This window comes from Anser anser (genome assembly GCF_964211835.1).
Source record: "Anser anser genome assembly, contig: SUPER_W_unloc_4, whole genome shotgun sequence".
NCBI lineage: Eukaryota > Metazoa > Chordata > Aves > Anseriformes > Anatidae > Anser > Anser anser.
In genome coordinates, this window is record NW_028154228.1 from 429,054 (window position 1) to 441,846 (window position 12,793).

The 12,793-nt window shown below is 46.5% G+C and overlaps 2 protein-coding genes across 5 annotated transcripts in view; both read right to left on the reverse strand.

Annotated features, from left to right (window-relative positions):
• LOC310888927 (uncharacterized protein) overlaps positions 1 to 12,793 on the reverse strand; it is a gene marked incomplete at its 5' end in the record, with an annotated part of 73,601 nt that overhangs the window by 42,505 nt on the left and 18,303 nt on the right. The gene's annotated exons all lie outside the window — the stretch shown is intronic.
• LOC310888929 (activated RNA polymerase II transcriptional coactivator p15-like) overlaps positions 1 to 12,793 on the reverse strand; it is a 28,887-nt gene that overhangs the window by 4,033 nt on the left and 12,061 nt on the right. For all 4 annotated transcript variants that reach the window (XM_083852569.1, XM_083852570.1, XM_083852571.1 and 1 more), the window contains exon 4: positions 1,649 to 1,757. In XM_083852569.1, the coding sequence (XP_083708695.1) occupies positions 1,649 to 1,757 (109 nt within the window). The remainder of the gene's footprint in view (positions 1 to 1,648; positions 1,758 to 12,793) is intronic.

The following is a 12,793-nucleotide window of genomic DNA, read 5'->3' on the forward strand; positions in this document are numbered from 1 at the left end:
TTTCTCCCCCCTCAGTGATCAGGCTTCTTTCATTGCTTTCTCCCTGTAGGTGGAACAGGACCTGAAAACAGGTAAAACTATGAATTCCACTTTTGGGGCTCATCATCCCCCCCCCCCCCCCCCCCTTCTACCACTAGTGCTTTATCAGAGTACTGTTATTTTGAGCAGCAAGAAGTCTGCACTGTCTGTCACTTTCTCTAACCAGTTCTCCCACCAGTCTTTAGGTGGAAGATGTATTTTGAAAACAGTTTGGTCAGGCATGCTAACCATTATTGGGGGACCAAATGTCATCAAGTTGCCCCTGAACAACATACAATATGAACTGTACGCAGGCATGAAGTTTAGAACTGCTATTTGAAATAATCTGACAAAGCAATTCCTAACTGTTGGATTTTTTCCCTTTTTTATTATAAAATTTCAACTGTTTATACTGTTTGTAGGATAGCTACGTAAGCAGCTTGTAGGCACATCACTGGAACGTTAAACTCTCATGCTATCAGATTATTAACTTTATCCTAATAAAAAACAGTCCTGTTTCCCACAATGATAAACATTTCCATCTACATCACGTAGATTATCACTTTGCCTGCCCATCAAGTTTCATTGTTGCTTCCCACTCAAGCTTTTGATTGATGTGTTTTTAATTTCCACCTCAAAATACATTAGTTTAGTCCTTAAACACCAGAGTCATGATTTTTGTTCGACAGCAGCAACACATCCAAGAAATTTTCCTGTAAGGTACCCATAATACCCTGCGCATGCAAACCTATTATCAGTGGTTATCTATGAGATGTTGAAAATTCTGAAGCTTTCCAAATGTCTATTCACTGCGCTGCTCCCAGATACATCAGAAAAATATAAATGCCTTTAATCTTCAGAACAGAATGTTTCACACTTACCTCTTCCCTTTACATAATATGAAAAATGAGTAAAGTAAGCTTTTCTAAAGAAGCAACATGACATTAAGGAAAGCACTACTGCAACTATCAACTCATCCTCATCTTGCAGGTGGCCAAAGTTCCAAAAACAGTTCAGTGAAAGGATGACATAAAAATTAGGCATGGGAGTAGAAATTAAAGGTGTAAAGGCTTATGCTGTGTTGCAGATTAGACAGACACAAAGTACCAAAGCTCAAGCACTTCAAGTGTTTTCATGTCAGCTAAAATCCTGATTCCGCCTCCCCACCAAAATTAGTCATATGGAATGTTTCTATTATTTTAATCTGAAATTTGATAAAAATGAAGAACACAGTTGTTTTAAATCATTTAACATCTTATTCCAACTAAACCCAAACCTTTTCAGACAAATTAGAAATCAGAAAATCTGACTAACGGAGGCAAAAAATTGAGTTAATTCAGTTAATCAAAAGGAGAAGAAGTATGGTTACATTCATAGCTCCCACAATAAATTTGCTTGTATCCGATGCCTTGTTTCTATAAATTATGCAGGATCCATTTAGAAAAAACAGACTCAGGCCAACAAAACCACTTCTCTTTTGTTTATAATGTACAGATAAAACTAATCATTTGTTAAAACTATTACTCTTAAAATATCATGCAGTAACAAAGTATAAAAATCTGGTACACAAAATTTTCCAGTAAATTCCAGGCAATGTTTTAATACAAAATAAGATGAAGAAGAACAATACCTTTTCTGCCCGGCTTCATTTCACCTTCTTGATCCATCCAATACTCTCTAATATCAATTAAGACTTTCCCTTTAAAGTCACGAACACTGACATACCTCATTTTGCCAATCTGTCAAAAACACACAGAAGGATCTTTCAGGTATTTCACATATTAGAACATTCACTTTTCCAAACAGTATTAGACGCAGACATGTGACATTACCCACTGCAGCTTATTTTAGACAAAAAGAGAAACAACTAGATCAAGACCTTAATCCAGAGTACTAAGTAGGCTAATAGTTAATGACAATATAAATGAAAGACTTAAAAACCAGTTGAACATTCAATACTTTTCTGCAAATTAGGCTCTTCCTAGAATAAAAATACTTATATTCTTACCAAGTTGAACTCCTGCAAAAGCCACTAAATTCATAGAATACCCTGAGTTGGAAGGGACCCATAAGGATCATTGAGTCCAACTCTTGACACCACACAGGTCTACTAAAAAATTCAAACCATATGACTAAGTGCACGGTCCAAATGTTGCTTAAACTCCAACAGGCTTGGTACCTTGACTACATCCCTGGGGAGCCTGTTCCAGTGTGCGACAACCCTCTCAGTAAAGAACTTTTCCTGATGTCCAACCTGAACCTCCCCTGTCACAGCTTGACAACATTCCCTCAAGTCCTATCTCTGGTCACCACAGAGAAAAGATGGACGCCCGCCCCTCCACTCCCCCTGGTGAGGAAGCTGTAGACTGCGATGAGGTCTCCCCTCAGCCTCCTCTTTTCCAGGCTGAACAGGCCTAGTGACCTCAGATGCGCCTCATACGTCTTCCCCTCTAGGCCCCTCACCATCCTTGTAGGCCTCCTCTGGACACTCTCCAATAGTTTCATGTCCTTTTTATACTGTGGTGCCCAGAACTGCACACAGTACTCAAGGTGAGGCCGCACCAGCACAGAGTGGGACAATCACTTCCCTCGACCAACTAGCAATGCCGTGCCCGATGCACCCCAGGATACGGTTGGCCCTCCTGGCTGCCAGGGCACACTGCTGGCTCATATTCAACTTGCTGTCGACCACAACCCCCAGATCCCTCTCTTCGGGGCTGCTCTCCAACGTCTCGTCGCCCAGTCTGTACGTGTAACCAGGGTTGCCCTGTCCCAGGTGCAGGACCCGGCACTTGCCTTTGTTAAACTTCATGCGGTTGGTGATCGACCAGCTCTCCAATCTGTCCAGATCTCTCTGCAAGGCCTTTCCACCCTCAACAGAGTCCACAACTCCTCCCAGTTTAGTGTCGTCAGCAAATTAACTCAAAACACCCTTCCAGTCCTACATCCAAATCATTTATAAAAACATTGAAGAGGACTGGCCCTAAAATGGAGCCCTGGGGGTCCCCACTGGTGACTGGCTGCCAGCCTGATGATGACTCATTGTCCTGGTTCCAGTTAGGACAGAGTTAATTTTCCTCCTAGTAGCTGGTAGGGTGCTATGTTTTGGATTAGGATGAGAAGAGCGCTGATAACATGCCGATGTTTTAATTGTTGCAGAGCAGTGTTTACACCAGGCCAAGGACTTTTCGGCTTCTCGCTCTGTCCTGCCAGCGAGCAGGCTGGGGGTGCAGCAGGAGCTGGGAGGGGACAGACCCAGGACAGCTGACCCAAACTGGCCAAAGGGGTATTCCATACCATCTGACGTCATGCTAAACAATATATAGGGGTGGCTGGCCGGGGTGGGGGGCCGGCTGCTCGGGGATAGGCTGGGCATCGGTCAGCGGGTGGTGAGCAATTGCATTGTGCATCACTTGTTTTCTTACACATTATTATTGTTAATACTATTATCATTATCACTATTATTATTATTATTGTTATTATTATTTTCCTGTCTTAATAAACTGTCTTTATCTCAACTCACCGGCTTCACTTTCCCATTTCTCTCCCCCATCCCAGAGAGGGAGGGGGGAGGGTGAGCGAACGGCTGTGTGGTGTTTAGCTGCCAGCCGGGTTAAACCACAACACTCATTTACCACAACCCTTTGATCCCAGCCCGTCAGCCAATTGCTCACCCATCATATGATGTTTTTGTTTAGCTGTATGCTGGACATTTTGTCCAGTAGGATCCTGTGGGAAACTGCATTGAAAGCTTTACTGAAATACAAAAAGATCACATCAACTGGTTTCCCTTGGTTGACTAGATGGGTGATCTTATCATAAAAGGAAATCAAGTTAGTCAAACAGGACCTACTCCTCGTGAACCCATGTTGGCTGGAACCAATGACTGCATTGTTCCCCAGGTGCGCCTCAATAACTTCAAGAATCATCTTCTCCATAATTTTACCAGGCACTGACGTGAGACTGACAGGCCTGTAATTGCCAGGGTCTTCTTTCTTGCCCTTCTTGAAAATTGGTACAACATGTTTTTGCCAGCTTCCCGTCTACTAGGACCTCTCCAGATTCCCAAGACTGAAAAATAATTTTCAGAGAGGTCCCGCAATGATGTCAGACAGCTCTCTGAGCACTCTGGGATGAATTCCATCCGGACCCATGGACTTGTATGGATCCAGGTGGAGCAGCAAATCCCGCACACGTTCAGGTTTGCTTGGGAGTTTGTCATTCCCACTGCCATGGTCCTCCAGCTCAGGGCACCCGGGGTCCCAAAGCCCATCACTGGCGTTGAAAACAGAGGCAAAGAAAGCATTAAACGTCTCTGCTTTGCCTATGTCATTGTCTGTGAGGTGACCATCCCCATCAAGTAGCAGAACTACATTTTCTCTGGTCCTCCTTTTTCTGTTCATCTATTTTAAAAAGCCCTTTTTATTGTCTCCCACAGACATGGCCAGCTTCAACTCTTACTGGACTTTGGCCACACGAATGTTTTCCCTACAAACACAAACAGCATCCCTGTAGTCCTTCCAATTTGCCTGACCCTGCTTCCAGCAGCCATACACTTTCTTTTAATGCCTAAGCTCCAGAAGAAGATCCCTGGTCAGCCAGGCCGGCCTTCTGCCCCACCTGCTTGATTTCCGATAGTTTGGAATTGCCTGATCCTGTGCTTTTAGGAGGCAGTGCTTAAAGAGTGACCAGCTCTGATGGACGCCAATGCCTTCAAAAGCAGTTTCCCAGGGGACCGTACTAACTAGTTCCCTGAGCAGCCTGAAGTCTGCTTTCCCCATATCCAGGGCAGAAGTTTTGGTGGCAGTTTTCCTTCTGTCACCAAACATTTTAAACTCAACCGCTTCATGGTCACTATGACCGAGACAGCTGCCAATTGCCACGTCCCCCACAAGACCCTCCCTGTTCTCCAGCAGCAGATCTAGGAGGGCACCTTTCCTAGTGGGCTCCCTTAGCACCTGCACCAAGTTATCATCAAGGTGCTTAGGAACCTCCTGGACCTGCTTGTGTTGGCCGTGTGATATTCCCAGTTAATGTCTGGCAAGTTGAAGTCCCCCATAAGGACAAGGGGAGTTGATCTCGAGGCATCTCTTAGTTCCGCAAAGAATAATTCATCGGCATTGTCGTCCTGGCCAGGTGGTCTGTAATAGACTCCCACAACGACATCCCCTTTATTTGTTTGTCCCTTAATCCTTACCCAGAGGCTCTCAGCTTTGCCATCGCCAACTTCAAGTTCCACACAGTCCAGCCCCTCCTTCAGGTACATCACTACCTTCCCCCACCTCGCCTGCCCTGCCTGTCCCTCCTGAGGAGCCTGTAACCATCTATTGCAGCACACCAGCCACAGGACTCATCCCACTAGGTTTCACTCATGCCGATGATGTCGTAGCTGTGGGACTGGGCCAAGACTTCTAGCTCATCCCGTTTATTCCTCATACTGCGTGAGTTTGTGTAGAAGCACTTCAAATGCGCCTCATTGCATGCGGCACCATGTGGAGCAGACCGAAGGACCTTACTAGCTCACACTCCCTCTGATTCTAGCGCGCCATCCCTTAGCTTATCACCGGTGGGCCTGGTTTTATCCCTTTCCCCTTTCAACTCTAGTATAAAGCCCTATGTATCAACCCTGTTAAGTCCTGGGCAAAAATCCTTTTCCCCCTCTGAGAGAGGTGCATCCCATCTGGTGCCAGTAGGCCCAGTGTCGTGTATAACCTCCCATGATCAACAAACCCACAGTTCTGCTGGTTGCACCAATCTCGAAGCCACATGTTGATGACTTGTCAGCATTGATCCCTCCTATTGGAAGGACGGAGGCAAACACAACCTGCGCCCCTGATCCCTTAAATAGTCGCCCAAAGCCCTAAAGTCCCTCTTGATCACTCTTGGACTTCTCCTTGCTACTTTGTCATTACCAGCCTGAAAAACCAGTAGTGGGTAGTAGTCAGAGGGCGACAAGATGAGCGAATGTTTAAAGAAGATTAGGGGAGTCAGGGCCTCCATCTACTGGGGACTTCTGGTATAACGGAGCCCTTGATAAAATTGAAGTTAGGTCCCCAGCATCAAGAAGTGGAGTTCCTTGTGGACTCTGGGGCAGAAAGATCGACTGTCCAAATGGTACCCAGGGGATGTCAACCTTCCTCGGAGAAATTACAGGTGATAGGAGCAAAAGGAGAGCCCTTCAGGGTCTCAATAATAAAGGGGGTGAAAATAGAGACCCCAGCCCAAAGTTGCACAGGATCCTTCTTATTAGTACCAGAAGCTGAATATAACCTGTTGGGAAGAGACTTAATGGTTAAGCTAAAAATTAATTTGGAGGTGAAAAATAAAGGAATTGAGGTTAAATTATACGCCCTCACTGTAGAGGACGAGGCAAAAATAAACCCTGAGGTGTGGTATTCTCCCGAATCAGTAGGCCGTTTAGATATTAGTCCCTTTGAAGTCACTATCAGGAATCCCGAGACTCCTATCAGGGTAAAACAATACCCAATGTCTCAAGAAGGCAGGGAGGGGCTGCAACCAGTAATCGAGAGGCTACTACAACAGGGATTACTGGAGCCTTGCATGTCACCTCATAACACTCCTATATTACCTATCAAGAAATCTGATGGCTCTTATCGGCTAGTCCAAGACTTGAGGGAGGTCAACAAAAGAACAATAACCAGCTTTCCTGTAGTAGCTAACCCACATACCTTGCTAAGCCAACTGTCCCCAGCGCAGAAATGGTATAGTGTCATAGACCTAAAAGATGCGTTTTGGGCATGTCCTTTAAAAGGGGAATGCAGGGATTATTTCACCTTCGAGTGGGAAGATCCCACAACCCATCGGAAACAACAATTAAGATGGACCGTGCTTCCCCAAGGATTCACGGAATCACCAAATCTATGGTGATACATCTCCTTATGTACATCACTACCTTCCCCCACCTCGCCTGCCCTGCCTGTCCCTCCTGAGGAGCCTGTTATCATCTATTGCAACACACCAGTCACAGGACTCATCCCACCAGGTTTCACTTATGCTGATGATGTCGTAGCTGTGGGACTGGGCCAAGACATCTAGCTCATCCCGTTTATTTCCTCGTGCTGCATGCCTTGGCATAGAAGCACTCCAAACGCACCTCATTGTACACAGCACCATGTGGAGCAGACCAAAGAACCTTACTAGCACACAGTCCCTCTTATTCTGGCATGCCATCCCATAGCTTATCGCTGGCAGGCCTGGTTTTATCCCTTTCCCCTTTCGACTCTAGTTGAAAGCCCTATTGATCAACCCTGCTAACTCCTGGGCAAAAATCCTTTTCCCCTCTCTGAGAGAGGTGCATCCCATCTGGTGCCAGCAGGCCTGGTGTAGCGTAGACCCTCCCATGATCAACAAACCCAAAGTTCTGCTGGTTGCACCAATCTCGAAGCCACATGTTGATGAACTGAGTCTGCCTGTCAACACTGATCCCTGCTACCAGAAGGACAGAGGCAAACATGACCTGTGCCCTTTATCCTTTAACCAGTAACCCCACAGCCCTGAAGTCCCTCTTGATTGCCCTTGGACTTTTCCTTTGCTACCTCATCATTACAAGCCTGAAAAACCAGTAGTGGGTAGTAGTCAGAGGGCCGTACCAGTCGAGTGACTTTCCTAGCAACGTCTCTTACCTGAGCCCCAGGGAGGCAGCAGACTTCCCTGGGGGTTGGGTCCGGATGGCATACTGGGCCCTCTGTCCCTTTCAGAAGCAAGTACCCCATGACAATAACCCTTCTTTCTTTCTTGATAGAAGATGTAGCAATGCAGGGGGTAGGTTGCCTTGCCTTAGGCACCCTCTCTAACTGGGATGGGCTTTCGTCTACATCATTGTTTTGACTGTCATGTTCTAGAGCCTCATACCTGTTATATACGGGTAGATGGGAAGGTGAGGTGGGCATGGAGAAGGCTCGCCTACCACCCTGAGCAGGAAGCTGCTTCCATTCCCCCTCTTGGCCTAGGTCCCCTCCTATTGCCTGGTGGGATGAGGGAACTTCTGTTTCTTGTGTGGTGGCTGGCTCATAAGTCTGACTCAGAAAGGGTAGAGTATGCTTCCACCAGTCAATTTCCCTCTGTCCTAGTTTCAGTTAGGACAGAGTTAACTTTCCTCCTAGTAGCAGGTAGGGTGCTATGTTTTGGATTAGGATGAGAAGAGCGCTGATAACATGCTGATGTTTTAATTGTTGCAGAGCAGTGCTTACACCAGGCCAAGGACTTTTCAGCTTCTCGCTCTGTCCTGCCAGCGAGCAGGCTAGGGGTGCAGCAGGAGCTGGGAGGGGACAGACCCAGGACAGCTGACCCAAACTGGCCAAAGGGGTATTCCATACCATCTGACGTCATGCTAAACAATATATAGGGGTGGCTGGCCGGGGTGGGGGGGCCGGCTGCTCGGGGATAGGCTGGGCATCGGTCATCGGGTGGTGAGCAATTGCATTGTGCATCACTTGTTTCGTACACAGTATTATTAGTAGTACTATTATCATTATTATTATTATTATTTTATTTTTATTTTATTATTTATTATTTATTGTTATTTATTATTATTTTACTGCCGTTAAAGATAACAAAAAACGTTTTTACAAACACATCAACACAAAAAGGAGGACTAAGGAGAATCTCCATCCTTTACTGGATGCGTGGGGAAACTTAGTTACAAAAGATGAGGAAAAGGCTGAGGTGCTCAATGCTTTCTTTGCCTCAGTCTTTAGCGGCAAGACCGGTTGTTCTCTGGATACCCGGTACCCTGAGCTGGTGGAAGGGGATGGGGAGCAGGATGTGGCCCTCGCTATCCATGAGGAAATGGTTGGCGACCTGCTACGACACTTGGATGTACGCAAGTCGATGGGGCTGGATGGGATGCACCCGAGGGTACTGAGCGAACTGGCGGAGGAGCTGGCCAAGCCGCTTTCCATCATTTATCGGCAGTCCTGGCTATCAGGGGAGGTCCCAGTCGACTGGCAGCTAGCAAACGTGACACCCATCTACAAGAAGGGCCAGAGGGTAGACCCGGGGAACTATAGGCCTGTTAGTTTGACATCAGTGCCAGGGAAGCCCATGGAGTAGATTATCTTGAGTGTCATCACGCGGCACTTACAGGGCAACCAGGCGATCAGGCCCAGTCAGCATGGGTTTATGAAATGCAAGTCCTGCTTGACGAACCTGATCTCCTTCTATGACCAAGTGACGCGCTTGGTGGATGAGGGGAAGGCTGTGGATGTGGTCTACCTTGACTTCAGTAAGGCTTTTGACACCGTTTCCCACAACATTCTCCTCAAGAAACTGGCTGCTCGTGGCTTGGACTGGCGGACGCTTTGTTGGGTTAAAAACTGTCTGGATGGCCGGGCCCAAAGAGTTGTGGTGAATGGAGCCAAATCCAGTTGGAGGCCGGTTACTAGTGGAGTCCCCCAGGGCTCAGTGCTGGGGCCAGTCCTCTTTAATATCTTTATCGATGACCTGGATGAGGGGATCGAGTGCACCCTCAGTAAGTTTGCAGACGACACCAAGTTAGGTGCGTGTGTCGATCTGCTCGAGGGAAGGAAGGCTCTGCAGGAGGATCTGGATAGGCTGGACCGATGGGCTGAGGCCAACTGTATGAAGTTCAACAAGGCCGAGTGCCGGGTCCTGCACCTGGGGCACAACAACCCCAAGCAGCGCTACAGGCTGGGACATGAGTGGTTGGAAAGCTGTCTGGCCGAGAAGGACCTGGGAGTACTGGTTGATAGTCGGCTGAATATGAGCCAGCAGTGTGCTCAGGTGGCCAAGAAGGCCAACAGCATCCTGGCTTGGATAAGAAGCAGTGTGGCCAGCAGGACTAGGGAACTGATTGTCCCCCTGTACTCGGCTCTGGTGAGGCCGCACCTCGAGTACTGTGTTCAGTTTTGGGCCCCTCGCTACAAGAAGGACATGGAGGTGCTCGAGAGAGTCCAGAGAAGGGCAATGAAGCTGGTGAGGGGGTCTGGAGAACAAGTCTTACGAGGAGCGGCTGAGGGAGCTGGGCTTGTTCAGCCTGGAGAAGAGGAGGCTCAGGGGAGACCTCATCGCTCTCTATAGGTACCTTAAAGGAGGCTGTAGAGAGGTGGGGGTTGGTCTGTTCTCCTACGTGCCTGGTGACAGGACGAGGGGGAATGGGCTAAAGTTGCGCCAGGGGAGGTTTAGGTTGGATGTTAGGAAGAACTTCTTTACTGAAAGGGTTGTTAGGCATTGGAATGGACTGCCCAGGGAGGTGGTTGAGTCGCCATCCCTGGAGGTCTTTAAAAGACGTTTAGATGTAGCCCTTAGTGATATGGTTTAGTGGAGGACTTGTTAGTGTTAGGGCAGAGGTTGGACTAGATGATCTTGGAGGTCTCTTCCAACCTAGACGATTCTGTAATTATTGTTATTATTATTTTCCTGTCTTTATAAGTCCAAGACAGCAGTTTTACTGGTCCCCCTCCTGACTTCGCCAAGAATAGAGAACTCTACCATTTTGTGGTCACTCTGCCCAAGACAGCTCCCGACCACCACATCTCCCACCAGTCCTTCTCTGTGAACAGAAGGTCTAGCAGGGTACCTCCCCTGGTAGGCTCACTAACCAGCTGCGTCAGGAAACTATCTTCCACGCTCTCCAGAAACCTCCTAGACTGCTTCTTCTGAGCTGTATTGCATGTCCAGGATATGTCTGGGAAGTTGAAGTCCCCCACAAGGACAAGAGCCGACGATTTCAGAACTTTTGCCAGCTGCCTGTAGAATTCCTCATCCGTCTCCTCATCCTGGTTTGGTGGTCTGTAACAGATCCCCACCAGGATGCTTGCCTTGTTGGCCTTCCCGCCGATCCTAACCCATAGGGACTCAACCTTATCATTCCCAGTCTCAGCCTCGAGTTCCACAACATCAAAACACTCTCTAATATAGAGAGCCACACCACCACCCCTTCTGTGCTGCCTGTCCCTTCTGAAGAGCCTATAGCCAGACATTGCAGCACTCCAGTCATGGGAGTGGTCCCACCACATCTCAGTGATGGCAACCAAGTCATAGCTAGCCTGCTGCACAATGGCTTCCAGCTCCTCCTGTTTGTTGCCCATGCTGCGTGCATTAGATGCACTTCAGCTGGGCCACTGCCTGCTCCCCAGACCCTGACACTGTTCCCCCTGGCACACCTCTAACAAAAGCCTTATTCCCTCCCCATCCCCCTTCCTATCTAGTTTAAAGACCTCTCAATGAGCCCTGCCAGCTCCTGGGCGAGTATCCATTTTCCCTTTAGAGACAAGTGGGACCCAAAACCTTTTCTTAAAAAGGTCACTCAAGCCCTTCATTAACATAGCAGACCACTAATACCAAAGCTCTGAACAATGATTTTGATTTGGTTTACGTCAGTATTGCCTCAAGCGAGACTCTTTGTCCAAGAACTTCCATGAGGAAATAACAGGTGCCTTCCTTCAGCCAAGGATGCAACCTCCATCTGTAGAAGACTAAGTTCTCACAAAACTACACAGAAATTTACCTAGTAAGTAACACGAAAGCTTCCAAGCGTCAAAAGCACAAAAAACCTTCAAGAATCATATATTGGTGTAGGCTGGACTAGCTTTAAAAGGCTTATGGTTCTAAACAGTTTTCATCTAGACAGATTTAAAAAAATAATAGTTACTGCTTTTACAAAAATGCTGCATAACAAAAGGGCATGTCTGATGAACTGGTGTTTGAATAGCAGCAGTTCCAGATTTCAGCTTTGTTTATTTAAAAAAACAAAATACTGGGGGTATGGATTTTGCCTTCAAATTGAGAAAACGTATTTCTGGAAGAAGACCTGAAGAAGTTCAGAAAAATTTCAGTTTTTAGCTGCACAACTCCCTCTCCTCACCTTTTCACAAGGCTTATCAAGCTTGCAACGTTATAGTCCTGACAGACACTTTTTTTTTTAACAGATGCTAAGACTACAGAGCAAACAATCTCCACCAAGATAACAATCTACAAATCTAACAACCTATGAAGAAATGCATCCAACCCTAAATTCAACAAGTTCATTTTCAAAAGCTGTAATCACAGCATGTTTTTAAAAAGTTGGAAAACCCTGTAGTGATGACAGGGAAAAAAAAATCATATGTTGCCTGCAAAACGGTGACAAAAATAAAATACCAAGGCATGAACAAGTTTATAGTAGGAGTAGGGAGAAGAGCTAAATAACTTATTTACAAAAATTTCATCCCCCAAACATTTTTAACAAATAAGCCACAAACATTATCCACAGGTTACTGAAACTTGTTTTGATAGATAAAAGGCACATTACTATGGAGCAGTAACAAAACAGATGTGCCAATATGACACAAAAATACACACTTTCCCTATAGCAATCTCAGTGACAGAGTAAGTCAGGAAGAACAGTTCCCTTAATACTTAAATGGGACTACACAACATACACTGACAAATCTTTAAAAAAAAAAAGAAAAACATGGATGGAGAAAAAGGGTATATGTAGGGACAAGCAGGCAAAAATAACAAATCTTTGAACAATGTTAATTTGCATGCTTGTCTGTACATAGGGACAGGAGAGTAGTCTTTACATTGTAAGTGCTACTCTTTCTCCACACAGCACTTTAGGAACTTGAGGATTAAGGGTCGGGCTGGTATGGGTGACACTGTTGTGGGGGTGTACTACAGGTCACCAGATCAGGAGGAGGAGGTCAACGAGGTCTTCTACAAGCAGCTGGAAGTAGCCTCACAATCCCAGGCACTGGTTCTCATGGGGGACTTTAATTATCCAGACATATGTTGGGTAAGCAACTCGACCAGG